A 22,706-nucleotide genomic window follows, 5' to 3' on the forward strand; every position below is an offset into this window, starting at 1 on the left:
AGTACTGATTATTATGTGTGTTCCAGGGGGCTGTCAGGTAACCCTCTGCAATGCGTCTGTAAGAACATGTGGATGAAGCAGTGGAGAGTAGATGATTCCGAGGCTGCCGAGCTTGTGTGTGTAGAAGATGAAGGAAAGAGGAAGCCTCTCTCCAAACTCGTTCTGCCCAACTGTGGTGAGTTTAGTAAACAGACGTACCAGGTTCTAGCTGAATTGTGGAATCACAGATCTGCACTTTATGAGCAGTGGTAGCTTCAATTAATGTGCTTGACTAGAAATTGGAAAGTCACCACTGCAAGGTTGCCACCATTGAGCCATTAACAAGGCATTTAACCCACAGTTGCTTTCATTGTGTTCAGTCCTAGTTGTACTGGCTTTGGCATCATCTAAATGCCAAAATGTGAATTTCTCCTGCGTTTCTCACCTGAGTTGACTAATCAGCCATTTATTAATGCTTTCTAGTTAACATGGGAGTCAAACAAAAGGATTAAGCATTAAATATGCAGAACAGAGGTTGTTCATGACCAGGACTGATAACTACTAGTGAATATTATTAGATAGTGAATATCTAAAGTTACGTTTAGGAGCTGTCTGGCAGGATATTGAGCATGCAGCATTGTTCTTCTCCAAGCTTGTTTAGCTGTCCAATGCTGCTTCATGAGCAGATGTTTAATAAAATGCAATGTCAAATTTTATATGAATTATGCCTCAGAGGAAGCATATAAGCCTCTGCCAGCCCAGACAGTTATAAATAATCTGGACAATCCAAAAACATTTCAAACATTTCCTTTACTTTTGTAGTTAGGGTACGTCTGATTTCCTGAGACATTCTGCTTGAAACCTCTAACTGGGGCTAAAGACTCTGATATGTATTGATCCAGAGTTGGCTATTTAAAGCATTTCCAGCACAGAGCGTCCTAGAGAAAAAGAGGCCGACAGAAAATGAGTGCAAAGGGAAAGGTCAAGAAAGGGTGGCAGAAGGGAATGATCCTGAGGGGATCCCCAGAATACAAAAACAAAGCGACATTTAGTAGTGACGCTGTTTCATGGGCATTCGCTGGCTTGTGCCCAAACGCTCTCCGTTTTCTTCTTCTAGTGCAGGAAGAAAAATTGACAATAACCAACCCCAACAAGCTGTTTTTATTCACTGGGGTTTACAACTTGGGTCATGTGTCATGAGCAATTAGCTTGACCAAGGGCTGGTCAGTATAGTGATGGGCTCACAACTTGAGAAAATTGTAGATGGTTTTAAAGCTAAAAAGAGTTTTCAGTGAATGTATGACCAGACTCCAGTGTTACTGAAAAACATTTAAATAAAAATCAGAAGGGAGTCTAGTATTATATAAATGTGGTGTACAATAGGCCTGAACACCCTGGGTGCTCTGGTTTCCTCCCTTAAATCCAAAGACATGAAGTCAGGCTAACTGGAGCTATTAAGATTTGTCCATTAGTGTGTGTGTGTGTGTGTGTGTGTGTGTGTGTGTGTGTGTGTGTGTTTGGCCTGTGATGGGCTGTATGGCAACCTGTCTGGGGTGTTTCCTACATTTCCCCCAATGAATCACACCCACCACGACCCAGACCAGGATAAAGCGGTGTCAAACAGACAATGAATTAATGAAAGAGAAAGAAACTCAATGAAAAGTCATACATTTATTTACATGGACCAGGCATAACATTATGAGCACTGACAGGTGAATAAGTGAATAACACTGATAAGCACCTGTTAGTTGGTGGGATGTATTAGACAGCAAGTGAACATTTTATCATTTTGGGCAAGTATGAGGATTTGAGCGAGTTTGATGAGGGCCAAATCGTGATGGTTAGACGACTGGGTCAGAGCATCTCCAAAACTGCAGCTCTTGTGGGGTTCCCAGTCTGCAGTGGTCAGTATCTATCAAAAGTGGTCCAGGAAGGAACAGGGTCATGGCGGCCAAGGCTCATTGATGCATGTGGGGAGTGAAGGCTGGCCCGTGTGGTCTGATCCAACAGACGAGCTACTGTAGCTCAAACTGCTGAAGAAGTTAATGCTGGTTCTGATAGAAAGATGTCAGACTCCATGTCTCGACGGGTCAGGGCTGTTTTGGCAGCAAAAGGGGGACCAACACAGTATTAGGAAGGTGGTCATAATGTTATCCCTGATTGGTGTATATGTTTTAAGGTTTTATATTTATTGTATCTAATGTACTTTGAATTCCCATTTCTAATATTTGTAGGCAAAGTCACGCTAACCCTAGAAAAACAACTTCAAAAATCAAACTTTGAGAGGAACCAGACTCAGAGGTCCTATCTTTTTTGGACAGCCTATTGTATGTTTGGATCAGGGCTGTAATTGTAGTATATTAGTGTATTGTATTCAGATATGCTCAAAATGTCCCCCCTTTCCTCAAACATGTTCCACTAGCTTTGTATAATGTTGGGATCTGTCAGTGTTCCCATCTGTTGTTTATAAGACGGTAAGGTTGTAGAACCCCTCCTTCCCCAATATTCAGTTCTTGGCTAAACATAGATTAAATAAATGAACACCAATAGATTAATAGATAAATAAAAATCACAGTGAAAGTAACTTCAGCTCATTATTCTTTAGTATCGAGTCTGTGGTAGATTAAAGTTTAATATTGAGTTTCTAGACATTATGAGGCCTCTGTGTGGTCACTGGAGATTCCCATGACGTCAATCAGTGCAATGGGAACGGCAACCTGGACCCAGACCCCAAACATCACAGCTTATAACATCATAGCAGGGAACCAGAGTAAAATGCAAAGGAAAAAAGGAAAGTTTATGGATTCACTGGTTAAACTGACATTAACAGAAACATTTGGTATTAATTTGATTTCCTAGTTATTATTCATTCATTTCATTCTGCCTATTCAAATAAATAAAGCAGTACAATAAATAGTCTAACCTTGATTATATAAAAGCATGAATAGTTTATTATTAAATATTATTTATGGGTGGCATGGTGGCTCGGTGGGTAGCACTGTCACTTCACAGCAAGAAGGTCCTGGGTCCACCCCCCGCGACACTGATTGGATAAGCGGTTAAGAAAGTGAGTGGATGCTTGAGTAAATATTATTTATTATTAAAAGAAAGCATTTCTATGATTTTAACAATATTAGATTTGAGCTTATTTATTACTGACATGACTTCAATAACATCTTTAAAAAGGCCTTCTAAATTACCTTTGTTCTAGCAGGGTTTCAGCAGATTTGTATCCTTGGACTGTTGTCTACTTAAACTAGAGTAGGGAATGCCGAAGATGTAAATATAAATGTAAATAAGAATGAATAAACGAGTGACTTTAGTGCTCTGAACTGTATAACCCAGGTTTTCTCCCCACCCTATGCTCAGTGTTACCTTGATAGGCTCAGGATTCATCCCCGCCCGAATCAGGATAAAAGTGGTTACTGAAAATAAATAAAAGGATCAATGCTAACCACTCTCCCCGCTTCTAATAATACATCTATGATGTAACCTTGACCACTCCTTTAGCTGCGGCTCTGCTGAAAAGTCCCATACAGTCCTGACGGCAGAAGTGGAAATCACCTTGGATGTCATCACTGTCACACCTGTCCTCACTTACTGGAAATACTCCAATACATGTGAAGAGTTACAGGATCAGGAGAATAATGTAAAAACAGTTTCATCATCCAAATGATTGTTTATCACAGAGTAAAAAGACCTGATTACTCATGATCAAAGGCAGAGTTTGACAATTTGGGGGGAAATCATCAATATGCATGACAATTATAAGACAAAACTACATTTATATTTACATTTGAAATTAAAACAATGTCCTGGTAAATACTAAATATAGCAAGATGTACACAAATATACATCGATTAGGCATAACATTATGACCACCTTCCTAATATTGTGTTGGTCCCATGGTCTACAACAATGCTTAGGTAGGTGGTACATGTCAAAGTAACATCCACATGGATGGCAGGACCCAAGGTTTCCCAGCAGAACATTGCCCAAAACATCACACTGCCTCCGTCGGCTTGCCTTTTTCCCATAGTGCATCCTGGTGCCATGTGTTCCCCATGTAAGCGAACGCACACGCACCCGGCCATCCACGTGATGTAAAAGAAAGCAATTTGGATCAGACCACACGGGCCAGCCTTCTCTCCCCACGTGCATCAATGAATCTTGGTCGCCCATGACCCTGTCGCCGGTTTACCATTGTTCCTTCCTTGGACCACTTTTGATAGATACTGACCACTGCAGACTGGGAACACCCCACAAGAGCTGCAGTTTTGGAGATGCTCTGACCCAGTCGTCTAGCCATCACATATTGGCCCTTGTCAAACTCGCTCAAATCCTTACGCTTTTTCCTGCTTCTAACACATCAACTTTAAGTTCACTTGCTGCCTAATATATCTCACCCACTAACAGGTAACGTGATGAAGAGATAACCAGTGTTATTCACTTCACCTGTCAGTAGTCATAATGTTATGCCTAGTCGGTGTATATTTAATATGAAATATAAGTATATAGCAACCACACTGCTATAATACCTACATTAAATTATTATTATTGTTATGATTATTATAATTATTGCTGGTCAAATCAGTTGATTTGCCTACTGTACACCTACACCTACTACTACTGCTATGACAAGGACCTTATTAAAGGACCTAAAATGATACTCATGATAAAAACAAGTTGTGATTAACGTGTAGACTCATTCTAATTGTCTTTTTTGCTCTGCAGTGGTTCCAACGGTCAGCCTCAGGCCACAAAAAATCACTCTCCTGGCGGGTTCGAACGTCACGTTAAGCTGTAATGCCTCAGGAACACCCACACCCAATCTCTACTGGGATATCTGTGCACTCAATTCCAGCCACAAGGTAATCTATCCAAACTACAAATCTAAATATATGTGTTTGAAAATTTGCTTACAAGATACAGATATCAAGAGTTTTGTCTTTTTTCTGTCTCAGATTGTAGGTACAGGACAGTTGGGCCCTGTTGAACTCAGACTTGCTGATCTGTCCTCCCTGGACAACGAGTGTAAAATCAGCTGCAATGCTGAAAACATAGCAGGCGGTGGCGAGGCCTCAGTGCAGCTCGACATACTCTGTGAGTTTAAAACGTACCAGTCCGGCCGTTCAGTGCAAATACTGTGTTTAGACATTATTCAGTAGTATTAGTAGTGCTAGTAAGAGTGAGCTCATGTGGCGTAATGGTGATAGCCTCGCTGTGTCTGAGATATGGGGGGGGGGGGGGGGGTTGAAACCTGTGCCACATCAAATATGAAGCAACCCCAGAAGGAGATCTTTAAAAGTTACTTAAATTTGATTGGCTGGCAGTAAAAATTATTTTTATAGTGTAGCATTAAAACTGATTAAGATTTTTTTCAATGAAGGTACCACAATGTATTACTCACCACATATATATATCTATTTCTGAACGTGCTTCCAGTCCCTCCGACAATCAGCAAGCTCCTGGATGCCATCGCTGACCACCACTGGTGCATCCCGTTTAGTGTATCTGGAAACCCCCGCCCAAAGCTCAGCTGGTTGCTGCGGGGTGAGCCGCTGATGGAGGGCAGCTTCATCAGCACCAAGGTCCACGACTATTCCGATCATGCATATCATGGCTGCCTGCAGCTTGATAATCCCACACACATCAACAATGGCTTGTACACGCTGCTGGCGAGCAACTCTTTCGGAAGGGACAAGAAGTCTATATTTGCCCACTTCATGCACACCCCATGGAATGGTAAGTTTACTCTCACAACCAACTAGAATGGCTTTAATTGTCATATATACTGTACATATACAGGTTACAGTACAACGAAATTCTTTTTTTACACATGCGAGCGCAGGGTCAGCCACTGTACAGCGCCCATGAAGCTGAAAGGGTTAAGGGCGTTTCTCAAGGGCCCAACAGTGGCCAAGATTCAAACCCTCAACCTTTAGATTGATAGCCATATTGTAGCTTTACCCACTAGGCTACCACTGTCCCAATGACAAAAAAAATCACAACTAATTAAAAAAAAACTAAATACAAGAGTACAAGAGATGATTTGGGTTGACTTGACCTATTAGAAGGATGGGTAACTGCAAATTAGCACATGATCAATATGATGCATCCCCAATGGGAGTGTATAGTAGGTAGGGCCTTAGTTATACACCGATCAGCCATAACATTAAAACCACCTCCTTGTTTCTACACTCACTGTCCATTTTATCAGCTCCACTTACCATATAGAAGCACTTTGTAGTTCTACAATTACTGAATGTAGTCCATCTGTTTCCCTGCATGCTTTGTTAGCCCCCTTTCATCCTGTTCTTCAATGATCAGGACCACCACAAAACAGGTATTATTTGGGTGGTGGATCATTCCACCATGTGACACTGACATGGTGGTGGTGTGTTAGTGTGTGTTGTGCTGGTATAAGTTTTTAAACACCTCACTTTCCCTGCTGGACTGAGAATAGTCCACCAACCAAAATATATCCAGCCAACAGCGCCCCGTGGGCAGCAGCCTGTGACCACTGATGAAGGTTTAGAAGATGACCAACTCAAAGAGCAGCAATAGATGAGCGATCGTCTCTGACTTTTACGTCTACAAAGTGGACCAGCTAGGTAGGAGTGTCTAATAGAGTGGACAGTGAGTGGACACAGTACTTAAAAACTTCAGCAGCGCTGCTGTGTCTGATCCACTAATACCAGCACAACACACACTAACACACCACCACCATGTCATTGTCACTGCAGTGCTGAGAATGATCCACCATACAAATAATACCTGCTCTGTGATGGTCATGTGGGGGTCCTGACCATTGAAGAACAGGGTGAAAGCAGGCTAAAACAGTATGTAGAGAAATAGACGGACTAGTCAGTAATTGTAGACCTACAAAGTGCTTCTATATGGTAAGTGGAGCTGATAAAATGGACAGTGAGTGTAGAAACAAGGTGGTGGTTTTAATGTTATGGCTGATCAGTGTATATTATATCCTTCTAGTATATTATCTGATACTTATAGAAGCTTATGTTGGCTTAGCACTTCAAGGCTTGTTTGGGAGAGGGCATCACGGAAAGTTTGTTTTCCCACAGCCTAATTCTTCCAAACCCAATCATAATTGCACAGCTGTAGTGTCAAGGCTAATGTGAAAGGAACATTGTTGCATTTGTGTAGTCCGACTCCGACTCTTTGCCAGCTAACAATTTTAGGTTAAATACATGTTTGGAAAAATAATAATGATGGTAATAGAATCACTACTTTTGTAGTTCTGTATTTTCTAAAAGTGCGTTCTTGTTTGTTGTGTCCCAAAGATACAACAACTACAGATACGCTGTACTACGGTGAGTAGATGCTTACTTTTATTACATTATATTTGAATGAAAAATGTTCTGTATTGTGTTTGTGGATATTAAATTGTATACGTGTGCTGTTTCTGTTTTTGTGTTAATGCTTCTGGTTAAAGACCCGACAACAGGTAAGGATGAATCACACAACTACACATATGCGTTGGTGTTATTGCAGTTTAAAAAACAAACCAATATAATAAAGTACAAAACCTCAACTAAAGCCAAAGTAGAAATATTATCTCTGATAGCACATAATAATAAGTGCAGTTTTATTGCCAGACATGGTTCTTACTTCTCTGCCCAAAGAGTTCAGCTGTAGTCTTATCAAACCAGAGAATGATTTTCCTCATGCTGGCGGAGTCACTGTTGTCATTTAAAACACCTAAATCCTGAGATATTGTTTATATTTAAACATGAAAGATTAATTGAATAACACTGATTACCTCTTTATCACAGCTGTTAGTGGGTGGGATATATTAGTTAGCAAGTGAAAATTTTTTCCTCAAAGTTGATGTTAGAAGCAGGAAAAATGGACAAGTGTAAGGATTTAAGCCAGTTTAGATTTGGGCGAGGGCCAAATTGTGATGGCTAGATGACTGGGTCAGAGCATCTCCAAAACTGCAGCTCTTGTGGGGTGTTCCCCGGTGGGCAGTGGTCAGTATCTATCAAAAGTGGTCCAGGGAGGGAACAGTGGTAAACCGGCGAGAGGGTCATGTGCAGCCAAGGCTCAATGATGCACATGGGGAGCGAAGGCTTGCAGCTCAGATTGCTGAAGAAGTTAATGCTGGTTCTGATAGTAAGGTGTCAGAATACACAGTGCATCACAGTTTGTTGCGTATGGGGCTGCATAGCCGCAGACCTGCCAGGGTGCCCATGCCAACAAGTCTGATCCATGGAGGCCCCACCTCACAACTTACAGGAGTTAAAGGATCTCCTGCTGACATATTGGTACCAGATACCACAGCACACCTTCAAGGGTCTATTGGAGTCCATGACTCAATGGGTCAGGGCTGTTTTGGCAGCAAAAGGGGGACCAACACAATATTAGAGAGGTGGTCATAATGTTAAGCCTGATCGTATACAGTATATATCAGAACAGCAATGTTTTGAGAGAATAATGTATCAACGGCTTCTGACCAATCATCAATTAAACAGCATCATTGTATGTAAAGATTTACTCACTATCAATTTATTGTTTTATTCATTTATTTTTTCATATAGATGACACACCCCTTGGACCTCCTGAGGATCGAGTTGCTGTGAGTAATATTTTCACGTCTATGTCACAACGATTTTCTTAACAATCTTCATCCAATCACTTAACAAATCCTGTAGTGTTTATTATCCAGTACTACATCCTCATTAAGAGTGTACGAGTGTGGGAATGTAATCTCAACCCCCTCTGTTCTGTCCCTTAGGTATACGTGGTCGTGGGAATTGCCATCGTCACTTTCACTGGCTTTGTTCTCATGGTGGTTGTCCTCAAGTTTGGCCGCAACTCAAAGTTCGGAATTAAAGGTAAGCACTCGTCCGGGTTCCTGTCTCTGCCAGGTCTTCATTAAGAGGCCTGGTTTGCGGAGCGAGACATTGTGGTGGTTTCGAAGTGGGTCCTCAGAAATGAATTGTTCAGAAGTGCTTCAATAGGAGGGATTTGAAGGGAATCTGTTCTATGTCTTGTTTCCTGTGCTTCACTAATTGCTTAACACTCCTCGATTCTGCTTTAACCCGTCTTGTTCTGCTTGTTTACCAGCTGTGTGTGTGCTTTTTACTAACATGTTCACACGGATGGGTGGATACATATAACAATTTAGTGGATATATGACCACAACTGGGTAACACCATATGTACAACCCCAAATCAGAAAAAGTTGGGACAGAGTGGAAAATGCAAATAATAATAATAAAAAAAACACAGTTTCTTACATTTACTTTGACTTTTATTTGATGTCAGACAGGATGAACCTGAGATATTACATCTTTTGTCTGGTCAACTTCATTTCATTTATTAATAAACATCCATTCCTTCATTTCAGACCTACAACACATTCCAAAAAAAGTTGAGACAGTAAAGCATTTACCACGTTGTAATGTTGCTATTCCTTTTTACCACACTTAAAAGACGTTTTGGCACCGAGGAGACCAAGTGATTTAGTGTTTCAGCTTTTATTTTGTCCCGTTCTTTGTCACATTCTCTATTGGGGACAGGTCGGGACTGCAGGCAGACCAGTCTAGTACCCGTACCCTCTTCCTCCACAGCCATGCCTTTGTAATGTGTGCAGCATGTGGTTTTGCATTGTCTTGTTGAAAAATGCATGGATGTCCCTGGAAAAGATGACGTCTTGAAGGCAGCACATGTTGCTCTAAGATCTCAATGTACTTTTCTGCATTAATGCTGCCATCACAGAAGTGTTAATGAGCTTTGCCAAGGGCACTGACACAGCCCCATACCATGACAGACCCTGGATTTTGGACTTGTTGCTGATAACAGTCTGAATGGTCCTTTTTGTCTTCTATATTTTCTTCTATTTTTTCCAAAAAAGACCTGGAATGCTGATTCATCTGACCACAATACACGTTTCCACTGTGTGATGGTCCATCCTAGATGGCCTCCGAGCCCAGAGAAGTCGAGCCCAGAGAAGTCGAACCCCGCTTATGGACATGGTTAACACAAGGCTTCTTTTTTGCACAGTAAAGATTTAAGTGGCATTTGTGCATGTAACTGTATTGTAGTGCTCGACAAAGGTTTGCCAAAGTAATCCCTCGCCCATGTGGTTATATCAGCTATTGTTGAGTGGCGGTTCTTGATGCAGTGCCGTCTGAGGGAGCGAAGATCACAGGCCATCAGCTTAAGCTTGCGCCCTTGACCTTTACGCACTGAAAATCCTCCTGATTCCTTGAATCATTTAATGATATTATGCACTGTAGAGGGAGAAATATGCAAATCCCTTCCGATCTTTTTTTGAGGTTCATTGTTTTTAAACATTTCAATTATTTTTCATGTATTTGTTGACAAACTGAAGATCCTCTGATCATCTTTGCTCATCAAAGACTCAGCCTTTCCCGGATGCTGTTTGGAATCACATCATTATTTAGTTTTTTTTACCTCATTACTAGCCCTAAATTGCCCCTGTCTTAACTTTTTTGGAATGTGTTGCAGGTCTGAAATGCAGGAATGGATGTTTATTAATAAATGAAATGACGTTGAGCAGATAAAACATGAAATATTTCAGGTTCATCCTGTCTACAATCAAATAAAAGTCAAAGTAAATGTAAGCAACACTGCATTTTTATTTTATTCGCATTTTCCATACTGTCCCAACTTATTCTCATTTGGGGTTGTACATGCTGCATCATAAAGCTAGTATTTGGAGTAAGTAATTGTCATAACAGTAAAAAAATAATAGACACCGGGATAATAGGGAGAAAAACCACAATGTGTTTCGTATTGACTGGGTAATGATGGTGAGATGGTGGATTAGAAGTTTCCATGCACGATTCCTCATATTTGAGACCGACAGTTGTCGACTTGATGCACAAATTCCATTATGATGCAATAGCCGAGTGATTATGGAAATCTGGCAATCTGGAAATGTGTGCCAGTCTGGTTCTGTTAACAGGAGCGGCTTTATGAATGAGTGTGCATTTGTTCTCGTTTTTTTCTCGCTGTGCGGAAGTAGCGGGTTGAACGTCCTCTGAGACTCGTTTTTACATCGCGGTCTGGATTGTGTGTGTCCTTCAGTGTCAAGATCCAAATGCATGAGAATGCTAATGAATATAAATGTTTACTCCAGGCTCGGGTTTATTCGTTGGTCCTTGCTTCTGCACGCTGACCTTGATGTGACTTACACACACACTCACACACACACAGAGGCATACTGTGAAGCAAAAACTGGATCAGGAAAGGAAGTTAGGGATGAGAAGGGGTGAAACTGTAGCCATGTAGCCCTGGAGTTCAGGAAGTGTGGGTGTCTGCAGAGGCGATTTGGTTCTTCTCCCAGAAAAACAGAGAACAAGATCGTGGATCTGAAAGCATGAGAGAGAGTCAGAGTCCGAGTCAGCAACCTCATGCTTATCAATGATTCAGAGGGCAGGTATCAGTTTTCTCTCTTTTTTTGGTCTGAAAATCAATAAATCTTGTCAAGGTCAGAAGTATCAATCCTCCACTGGCTCAGCACTCTAGGGCACTAAAACCACTTCCTTATGTATTCCTGTCCATTTCCACTTCCTCTCATCACCACTTTTAAAGTGCCCCAGACATGTAACTTTAAACCATATGAATGATCTGTGTACAATGATACATTAATACAGCAGTACAGTACAGTACAGCAGTCTCATATGCTAACCCATCACAGTGAAAAGTTCAAGTCCTCGAGTCTCAGCAGTGCCCAACAAACACAACTGACCCTGTCTGAGGGAGGGGAAGGTCAAATAGGGTTTCTCCTGCTGTGAGGTCAAGGCTCCAGTGGAGGTACACATGGCATAGCGGGGTTATCAGTTTGTGTTGCTTTGCAAAGTAAACCAGCTAGAAATAGTCTACCATTGTGTTTCTGTTAGTTAATTAGCCGTGATAAATGTGTTCTGATCTTACCTGCTTCATTAATGAAATTTAACATTCTAGAATGAATCTGGTCTTCAGTGTACATAAAATGTTGTAAATTGGAAGTTTGTTGGCAATCTGACTAACCTGTTAGAATCACTTTTAGCAAGCTACGCTATCTCAGGCTCATAAATAACAGACACAACCATAATTTTTTTATGGTTTCTAATAAAGCTAATACAGCACAAACACAACTGGCCCTGTCTGAAGGAGGGGGGGGGGGGGGGGGTTAAATAGGGTTTCTCCTGCTGTGTGGTCAAGGCTCCAGTGGAGGTACACAGGGTATAGCAGGGGTCCTTTGTACATAATGGCTATCAGTGAGAATCCACCTGTGTGAAAAACTCTCTGAGGAGGCGACTGCAAGTCTGTGGCCCTTCTGAGACAATGACACCTTAGCGACATCTATCCTTAATAGATCACAGACTTACATTTAGGAGCACAGACTGCTTTAAACTGCCCCTAGGTGTAGGTAACACTGCTTTCCCATAATACACAGCAAAACCATTTTCTGCTGCCTGTGCCACTAGCAGCAAGGGTGAAACCAATGCACAATATTTATAGTATTGACTTACAGTATTCAACAGTTTATTTACATGCAGTTTTGTATGGAAATGCACTTATGTTTCAAACCAGTACAGCTCTGGCAGTGGTTGTCATCATTTGGACACTCAAGAAGATAAAAATCCAGCAAAAGAATAAAGTGGGTTTATGAATCTTTATTGTTTTTTTTCATTTAGGGGTTAATTAAAGAGCTACAAAGCCACGACAAGCAATTCCAGGATTATGCAAACTTGGAAATGCAAATTCTTATATTTATTCTCACAATGTCATGCTAGATTTAAGGTATAATTAAACAGTTTACTGTTGTTTAACAGTGAGAATTTGTTTTTCTCCACCATGTCTGCAAGTCTCTTCTGACTGTCATATAAACAGTTTGTCTCATTGGCGACACTTTAAAAATATCCGCAAATTGGATTGAACATTGAGCTCAGCAACAAGCTGTAAAAACAGAGTGGCAAAGCAGTAAATCTGTTTGTGCATGACACTCAAGGCAGCACAGTGGCAAGATAGGTGTGTACAGTAAACCTGTGGTTCTCTGTTGGTCCCTCTGGATACTCTGGTTTCCTTCCACCCCAAAAAACAAACCACTACCACTAGATTGGCGCCCTGTTTAGGGTGTATTTCTGCCTCATGCCCAGTGTATCCGGGTGAAATGTGACTTACTGTGACTGGGACTGTGTGTTTTGTCCTTATGTCCCATCTGGCATTTTCCAAACCGGCAAAACCTTAAAAATGAAATCATGCTGCCTATGATTCCAATACACCTAAGGGCAGAACTCACCCCGCCCTTTTAACACATTTAAGCTTAAAGAAATCCATGCAAATTAATATCAAGTTATCTTCAAACAGTAAAGCTGCACGTCCCGCTAATCTGTACATCAAACGAATGCCAAAACCCATATTGTTTTAATAAATACAATACCTCAGGGCAGGAATCGAGCAGCATCTCAAGCGTCCCATGTCCAAACATTTAAGGTCACTGGCTATAAGTGGGGTGTAACAGAACGCTTTGTGCTTTGTAATGTGTGTGTAATCTCACACAAATGTGCCACCATCTCTTCGGCTTAAAGACTCAGGAAAGGCTCAGGATCTGTCCCATTAATAGCAGGAAATTCTTCATGCAGAAGTCCGTGACCGCTTCATCTTGATTCCGGTGTCATTTTAAAGGAATGGTTAAAGGAATGGTTCTTATTTACGCAATATTGTACTTCCTTTAATGTACCAGCGGTCAGTGTTTTTGGTGGATTGCACTGGAACTACAATTGCACTGGAACTATAATGTGACGTACAGGTTATAGAAGAAAGGTAAAGTGCAGGTTTTATTGTATTTAACTGTTTTTCAATTGTATGTCAGTGTTTTTATATTATATTTGTGTTATTTTCAGTCTATAAGTGTCAAAAACAACCCCATTATTTTACATTAGCTTAAAATATATACAGTTCTACGGGACCATGGACACATTAACAGGTTTTCAATACATCCTTATTGGAAAAACTACCTTAAAACTCAACACCTTTTAAACTCGACTCCACTCCCAGAACTTGAATTTCTTGAATTTCAGTACTGTCTTGATATGGTTAAGGTCAGGACCTCAGAAGTTTTTGAGTCATTGTCCTGCTGCAACTTCATCCTATGTTTAGGAATTAAAAAAGGATGAAAATGTATTTATTTTTATTATTCCATCCACTCTGCAAAGCACAGGTTTCAATGATACCAAACTAGCTTCACTGGCACTGACAGTGTTAACTATGCTTGACATTATGTTGTGTGTTGTTGGGTTTTTATTTCAACCCTTTTTCTGAGCAACATACAAGGGATCTTCAAAAAGTTACTGCACTTTTATATTCTTGTTGGTAATGGTAAGGGCGAAAGGAGTAGTAATTGGTCGTGTCTGAGAGACTAAGAGAGAGCATATAGTCTGGATTTAGCGCCATCTGATTTCTGCCTTTTTGGACGCTCAGATAAGCTTTAAGGGGAAGAAGATTGATCCTAAGACCTAAAGTTATTTAAAAATGTCATCAAATGACATTCTTGACTTGTGAAAATCTATGATCTGGTTTCTGCAATCTGTACAAAGCTTTGTGGACTTTTGAAATGTAATGCTTGTGACCCAGTGTAATGGTTGATGTCAAACCAGGCCTATAAAATAAGCACAGTAAAGTCAACACTGTAGTAAATCATAATCAGTAATGAAAATCAGAAGGCAATACCACAAGGCTAAATTTCATAATAAACCTGGTCTACACCACCAGATAAATAAATAAAGCTATAATTTTAAATTTTGACAGTTTTCTTTATTAAGAAGATTTGTCAATGTTGTGTTACTGCATTTTGATATTGGACTTTTATTTATGTAACAGCCTTTACTTTGTTGTACTACTAATCCTTTTCTGGCCAGCAAGGATTTGTGGTTGTTTATATTTGATTTATGGCATTGATTTTGCTGAGCATATGCAGTGCAAAGCTTAGTAAGTTTTTATGTCTTTTAGCACTTTCTCTCGAAGTCTGTAAAGGACTAATGTGTCTAAATTGCCTTAAACACTGGTTCTACTGCTGGTTTGAACAGCTGGTGATGAATTAGAGCTCTGAAAACTGTTACCGCTAATCTGCTACTTCCGTCACTATTCAGACTGCACTCTTATCTCAAAGAGTGTGTGGATGTGTGTGTGTGAGTGCTGGGGGGGTGGTCCTGTCTGCCCACCACATGAACCGTTGTCATAGGAACGAGCATCATTTCTTGCGCTCAAAAAAATGACTAATTCCTGCAAAGTATGAATCACAACCTGCAGGGAGCACAGACGCATATAGTCAAGTGCAGTCAGACATTTACACACATTAACACCCCCACATACACACACTGTGACCTGAACACTGTAAGTAGGAAGTAATCAAGCCATACAGTTAGCTACCCGTTTAAATAGCTTACAGTGTTTAAAAATTATTACAGTGTCTGTTTTCTCTACAACATGGGTGCCAGCAGCGTTGGGCAGCGTCGTTGCTACCAGTTTAACAAAATTTCCCAGTAACAAGGTAAAAGTTGTTACTTTTTAAAGCAAGTAGCTCGTAGAAGCTTTATAAACATGGCATTGTTTTATTAGCACTATCCTCAGTTTGGCTTGTATTCGTACTGAATCAAATGGTTGAAGAGTCGATTCATCAATTCCAGCACTGAAAGTTTGTGGTTGACACTAAAGCAAGCATTAGCTTAAGCACTATCTTAAGACAACCTATAAAGCTTGTGGCATTAATTATTCATCAGATTATGGTAACCCTGTCAGTCATTTTACTATTAAGTATATCATTGATTTTGGTCTGATTTAAAACCAGTGGTCAATAAAAGCACTTTATTAAAATTCTCCTACCAACACAGACTGTCTGATACATGATAGAAAACTAGTATTTAATTATTTAATTAATTAAATAATAGTATTTAATTTAATTATTTTATGATTATAGAACTACACATCTATAATTATCTATAATATTAAACTACAATGTTTTTTATTGGGAATAGTAAAACATAAAGCCTGGAAAACTCAGTCAAAACTTCCAAATCTCTAACAGAGATAAAATGTTGATAAAAAATCTTTCAATAAATCAATTCTTGGGAATAAATCAGCTTTATTCATCTCAGCTTGTTCACAGGAATGTATTATTTCTGAATGTGTGGTTAGTGCCAGTACACAGTGTTCAGTGGGACTATTTCAAATAGCACATCTTTGATAAACTGTCAGATTTTAACCAGCAGTGTGTCCTGTCACTCCATATAAACATGTTTAATATGGTTTGGTATTTATGATTTGTGTTTTTTGGTGTAGATTTTGCTGGTTGTACTTTGTTTTTGCTTTGTACATTTAATGTCAAATGTCCATTTGATTCTTCAAACAGTAATGAAAATAAATCAAAAACTTCAAATATAGAACAGGCTTTTCTAAAAGTGCTCTATTTAGTCATAAAGTACATGTGTTAGGGTTGAATTAGGGTTAGGTTGGGGTTATGGTTGTGTTAGGGTTAATGTTGAATTAGGGTTAGGTTTAAGTTAGGGTTAGGGTTTTATTAGGGTTAGGTTTAAGTTAGGGTTAGGGTTGAATTAGGGTTAGGGTTAGGTTTAAGTTAGGGTTGCCTTAGGGTTAGGGTTAAATTAGGGTTAGGTTTTAAATTAGGGTGAAGGGTTGGGCTGGGTTAGTGTTAAGCTATGGTTAAGTTAGGGTTAGGGTTATCGTAGAGTTAGGGTTAGTGTTATTTACGTTTAGTTACGTTAAATTTACGTTAAATTTACGTTAAATTTACGTTAAATTTACGTTAAAGTTAGGGTTGAATTTACGGTTAGAGCTGGGCTAGGGTTAGGTTTGAGTTAAGGTTAGGGTTGAATTAGGGTTAGGTTTGAGTTAGGGCTGGGCTAGGGTTAAATTAGGGTTGGATTAGGGTTAGATTTGGGTTAAGGTTGGGCTAGGGTTAGGTTTTGGATTAGGGTTAAGTTAGGGTTAGACTTGGGTTAGAGTTAGGGCTGGGTTAGGGTTGAATTATGGTTAGGTTTAAGTTAGGGTTAGGGTTGAATTATGGTTAGGTTTAAGTTAGGGTTATGGTTGAATTAGGGTTTAGTTTATGTTAGGGTTAGGGTTGAATTAGGGTTAGGTGTAGGCTGAAAATGTGATCCAATCAGATAGTTGCAGAAAAAGAACAACTGCAGAAATCATTAAAATTCCAAAATTTTATTGACATACATCTTCATCACAAGTTTATAGAAACAATTGACCCTAACTGTATGTTACTGCTTTTTATTTTTGTGTTTTTGGAATAATAACGGACACTTTCTTATTTGAATATGACCAACTCCAGCCCTCTTTTAGTTCGGACACCAACGGTATAGACAGACGTATTGCACTCATACTGCACTTATCTGTTCTTACCATATTCTCATATACCACTTGTGCTCAGACACTAACCTCTCTAATAAGTTCACTTTGGACTCAGAGGAATAAGCTGGAAAGCACTTCAGGCTCCATGAAGGCTGTAAAACATTTTTCAGGCCATAAGCACCTGTAAAAGCATTGCTGCCTGACTTTAGTCCAACACAAATTACAGTAAATCCTCCAGTGTTACAGTAAAGTGTTAACTCAAATCCAGGCTAACTTCTGACTCTGAAATAAAACAATATTTAGTACACTGTCTAAACTATCAGAGGTTTTATAAATGGACATTAAATCTATCCTTACAATATAACATTAGAAGTGAAGATTTTTACCTTTTAAACTCAACACATTATTCAGAAAAAACCCCAGAAAGGCTCAGAATCAAAAAGCATCAATGTATTTTAAATTATACTGTTAATTAAACGCCTTACCAAATGATCAGTTTGCAGTTTGTCAGGCTGTTCTCTCAGGTTCCGGGTACCAAGTGTGTATTTAAATAGACTCTATCTTCCACTTAGAAAAGCAGGTACACTGTCCTAATGGCATCAGGACATGTTTATGTTCTAGTTTTATGTTTGGCAATCTTTCCTCCAGCATTCCACAGTGCTTCCTGATCTAATAAAGCTGCAATACAATATTACTTATCCTTTATTACCATTCCCAGCTCAGCTCTCCACCTCTGTGGGACCAATGGTTTAGAAGTTGAAAACATTTGGAAGCAGCTTAGCTTGTTGTTTTGTTTGGCCCATTTTCTATTAATCCAAAAGTATGGAAATTTTTTTTTAATTTATTGAGTTTATGTATGTATAACACCACAAATGTGTACTAAATTAGTTATATAAAATAATATACTTCCTAGTTTGAGGCAACGTTTAAGTGCCCTGACCTCAACCTCATTGAACACTTTTGGGTTGTATTAAAATGTTTAATTCAAGCCAGGCTTTGCAAATGCTAATTTCCACAGACACACTACAAAATCTTGTGGCTAAAGGGGCTATCATGACCGGAATAGAAGAAGTCACATACCCACATACTTTTGTCCATATAGTATAAAAACTGTTTTTAATGTTTTTCTTACACTGGCTGCACTAAGCTGATCCATGTAATGTAGTCATATTTAACTAGTTCAGTTATTTAAGAAACTGTCCACAATGTGCCACAAAAAAGAATAGAATAGAAAGCCTTTATTTGTCATATATACATATACAGGTGTACAGTACGATAAAATTCTTTTTTTGCTTATCCCAGCTTGTTTGAAAGTTGGGGTCAGAGCACAGGGTCAGCCATTGTATGGCGCCTTTGGAGCAGAGAGGGTTAAGGGCCTTGCTCAAGGACCCAACAGTGGCTGCATGGCAGAGCTGGGATTCAAACTCCCAACCTTTCAGTTGATAGCCCAAAGCTTTACCCACTAGGCTACTACTGTCCACAACTCTGATTAGAATGAAGCAGTTAAAAACATGGATTAAATGAATGAATTACTTGACAAACTGTAGATATGAGGTTTCTTCAAAAAGTTTCCACACTTAACATAGTTAAATAATTTAACTCTAATTATTAAGAATTTCAAAAACAAATGACGTCACTTTTCTATAGTCACCTCCCTTTGTGATGTATTTTTCCCAGCGTCGTACCAGCTTTTAAATGCCATCAGCAACAAATGTTTTCAGTTGAGCGTGTAGCCACTGATGCAGCGCTGCTTTCACATCATCATCACATGAAAATCTTCTTACCCTTAAAGCTTCTTTGAGCATCCAAAAACGTGGAAATCAGATGGCGCTAAATCTGGACTATAAGCTCTCTCTCGGTCTCTCAGACACGACCAATTACTACTCCTCCACCCTCACCGTTTCTAACCAAAATATAAAAGTGCTGAAACCTTTTGAAGAGCCCTCGTATGATCACAACAAGGCTGTAATCTAAATATATAACCCCCCACCACCACCACCCAATATTCAGATATGCTCAAAATGTGCCACCTTTATAATGATGTACAAAATAGAAGTAAACATATTCCACTCACCAGCTTTGTGTAATGTTACATTTACATTTTTGGCATAGCAGACGCTTTTACCCAAAGCGACTTACAATACTGTGACGGTATACAGTGTGAGCAATTGAGGGTTAAGGGCCTTGCTTAAGGGCCCAACAGCAGCAACCTGGCAGTGTTGGGTCTTGAACCAGCCACTGGCTACAGCAATCATGACAATCACTTTGTTATGGTATTATTGCTTGTTTTAAGATTAGTTTCATGAGGGTACTAAGTAAAGTTGATGTAGTGTGATAAATGCTTATTGGTGTGTTGGTGCGCTGTTAAATGCTAACTGACAACTAACATTGCTGCTTGTTGTTGACAACTAAAACTAGACTGAAACTAACAATAACATAATGACATAACTATTACTAAAACTGCATTTATTACTATTATTTGTTAGAATAAAGAAAAACAATCTCTAAATTTGCTGCCAAAATTAACAGTAACTTTCTTCTCTTAATAACTAATATTGATTATTTCTACCATTAATAACAAACAGAACAAGCTGATACTGTGCTGTTGAATTAAATGTACATTTTTATTTAGAATTGTACTGAGATTTTAGTTACATTTATGTATTCAGTTTTATTTTTGTCTATTATTTGTTATATTATTATTTCATGTTGATTAATTTGATGAGTTCATTTTTTGTTGATCTTTATTTTATATTGTGTTTTGTTGCGTTGTGTTTTTTAGGTTTTGTTTTATTTCATAATGTCCCAGTGGAAGTGGTGAGCCGATAAGAGCACCTGCATACCGGTCCGAACCGGACTGGACTCAAAAAGGACTGGTTCATTCTGGGAGATAAAAACAATACTTAAGGCTTATGGCTTCTCTCAGAAACTACTGACTAAGTCATATAGCCAATCAGCTGCCAGCATATAAAGCTACCCAGCCCTGCTCTTTGGTTGTTGTATAAAGGCTCTACTATGCACCGGTCCATCTACAGCCAGCCGTAGCCATTAACTGGTCTGACCTCGTCTCATTCCTGGCATGGAGGGCAGAAGTGAGGGTTTATGGGTAATAGAATCTGTGTCAGTGGATAAATGGGTCTGGGATGCTCTGAGAGATTCAGGAAGTTTGAGGAAGCGACAGAGTTCTTAATAGAGACCCTCATAAATGAATCATGCACATGTGCCTTTTATTTTCTCCTGTTTTTAAAATATACATGATTTTTTTTCCTTCTGTGTTCTTTTGCTGCCTTCATGTGCTTATTAAATGGACCTATTTCAGATTTTCTAGTTAGTAGCAAGCAATAAGAATTTATGTGGCTGGGAAATCAAAAACAATAAACAAAAAAACCTACTGGCCATAATTTTGGCAACTAAACACTCATTTACTTAAGCGCTTATCCAATCAGGGTCGCGGGGGAGTGCTGGAGCCTATCCCAGCTTTTCAATGGGCGCAAGGCACACAGTAACACCCTGGACGGGACGCCAGTCCATCGCAGGGCAGACACACACACACACACCCACACACCTATAGGGCAATTCAGTGTCTCCAATTAACCTGACTGCATGTTTTTGGACTGTGGGAGGAAACCGGAGCTCCTGGAGGAAACCCACACAGACACGGGGAGAACATGCAAACTCCACACAGGTGATCGAACCCAGGACCTTCTTGCTGTGAGGTGACAGTGCTACCCACTTAGCCTCCGTGCCGCCCGGCAACTAAACAATACACTTTTATTATGACTGTATTTGTACGTATATGTTATAAAGCTACAGAACAACTACTTAAGCTTTCCATGATAAGTCATAAACCTACATAAATATTAGTAAAGTATTATAACTAAATATTTCAGTTGTGAAGCATATTGGTTTGATTATGGTCAATGGACTAATAATTGAGCTCAGGTGCTTAATTATTAGCCACACTTAATTATACACCAATCAGGCATAACATTATGACCTAATACTGTGTTGGTCCCCCTTTTGCTGCCAAAACAGCCCTGACCCGTTGAGACATGGAGTCTGACATCTTTCTATCAGAACCAGCATTAACTCCTTCAGCAATTTGAGCTACAGTAGCTCGTCTGTTGGATTGGACCACACAGGCCAGCCTTGGCTCCCCACGTGCATCAGTGAGCCTTGACTGCCCATAACCCTGTCGTCGGTTTACCACTGTTCCTTCCTTGGACCACTTCTGATAGATACTGACCATTGCAGACCGGGAACACCCCACAAGAGCTGCAGTTTTGGAGATGCTCTGACCCAGTCATCTAGCCATCACAAATGGGCCCTTGTCAAACTCACTCAAATCCTTGAAATCCTTGAAAAATGATTGAAAAAGTCAAAGAATATTTTTGGACCTATATTTTGGGGTCTCAGGGACCCCATACAGAACATGAGGGTTAAATATTGGCATTAAGATGCGTCACCAAGCTGTATCTAACACACGCCCCTTTAGACATGTGTGCCGTTGCCACCCGCTTCTTTACCTGCAAGAGGTGGGTTCACACAGATATTAGTACTCTATTATCCCCCGTCTCAGGTGCCAGAGGCCACAATTTCAGCAATGATGAGGAGTCCTTCTGGCCCGCCCACTTGGCAGACATAAGCTAATCATGTCGGTGCAGCAGAGCTGAGATTCGAACTCTCAAGCTCAAGATCCCAACACTGAATGTTGCTCCACCCAAGTCCCTTTCAACGATGATATTTAATAAATCTTATATAGCTTAATTATATTTTATTTCCAGATAGAAATCACTGTCTAAACCACAGTGTGTTTCTACAGAAGAGCATTTGTACTTTTTCAGCTGCATCTGCACATGGGATAAACCTAAATGAACTGGAAGGGGTGTTGGTTGTAAGATATGTCTTAGAAATACAGATACTTTTAGCTTTGGGTTTTGTTTTCTCAATGTTTGGACTGGTTAGTGCCAATACCTTTAAATATCTAAATTGCAAATGCATTTTGAATGTATTTCCACATCTGTTGTCATGTGGATAATCCATATACAGGCATATCCATTACACAAAGATGCATAAATGGGTTTATAGGGTCATATTTTATGAACTTATGGTTATTAACAAACTGGTAGCACATGAAGGCAGTATTATTAAGCACTTTTAAATAAAAAAAGAATACACTCAGCCTGCCGACACTTTACATTAGTTATAGAAGAAATGTTGATTCTCCCAGGCTGTTGTAATGAAAAGTCATTTTATATCTGCTTTTTAAAAAAAATTATATTTTCTTGATTCAGGTAGAATTGTATCTAAAAGCAAATTAGATATGAATGTAAATGGTCTTATAAAATATTATTACAATAACTGCAGTTT

The 22,706-nt window shown here is 39.5% G+C and overlaps 1 protein-coding gene across 1 annotated transcript in view; it reads left to right on the plus strand.

Annotated features, from left to right (window-relative positions):
- ntrk2a (neurotrophic tyrosine kinase, receptor, type 2a) overlaps positions 1–22,706 on the plus strand; it is a 61,134-nt gene that overhangs the window by 6,750 nt on the left and 31,678 nt on the right. The window contains exons 5-12 of the mRNA XM_062999272.1: positions 27–175; positions 4,714–4,850; positions 4,944–5,082; positions 5,425–5,724; positions 7,284–7,313; positions 7,436–7,447; positions 8,541–8,578; positions 8,738–8,837. Of these exons, the coding sequence (XP_062855342.1) occupies positions 27–175; positions 4,714–4,850; positions 4,944–5,082; positions 5,425–5,724; positions 7,284–7,313; positions 7,436–7,447; positions 8,541–8,578; positions 8,738–8,837 (905 nt within the window). The remainder of the gene's footprint in view (positions 1–26; positions 176–4,713; positions 4,851–4,943; positions 5,083–5,424; positions 5,725–7,283; positions 7,314–7,435; positions 7,448–8,540; positions 8,579–8,737; positions 8,838–22,706) is intronic.

Source organism: Trichomycterus rosablanca, chromosome 7 (assembly GCF_030014385.1).
Source record: "Trichomycterus rosablanca isolate fTriRos1 chromosome 7, fTriRos1.hap1, whole genome shotgun sequence".
In the NCBI taxonomy this organism is placed as follows: domain Eukaryota; kingdom Metazoa; phylum Chordata; class Actinopteri; order Siluriformes; family Trichomycteridae; genus Trichomycterus; species Trichomycterus rosablanca.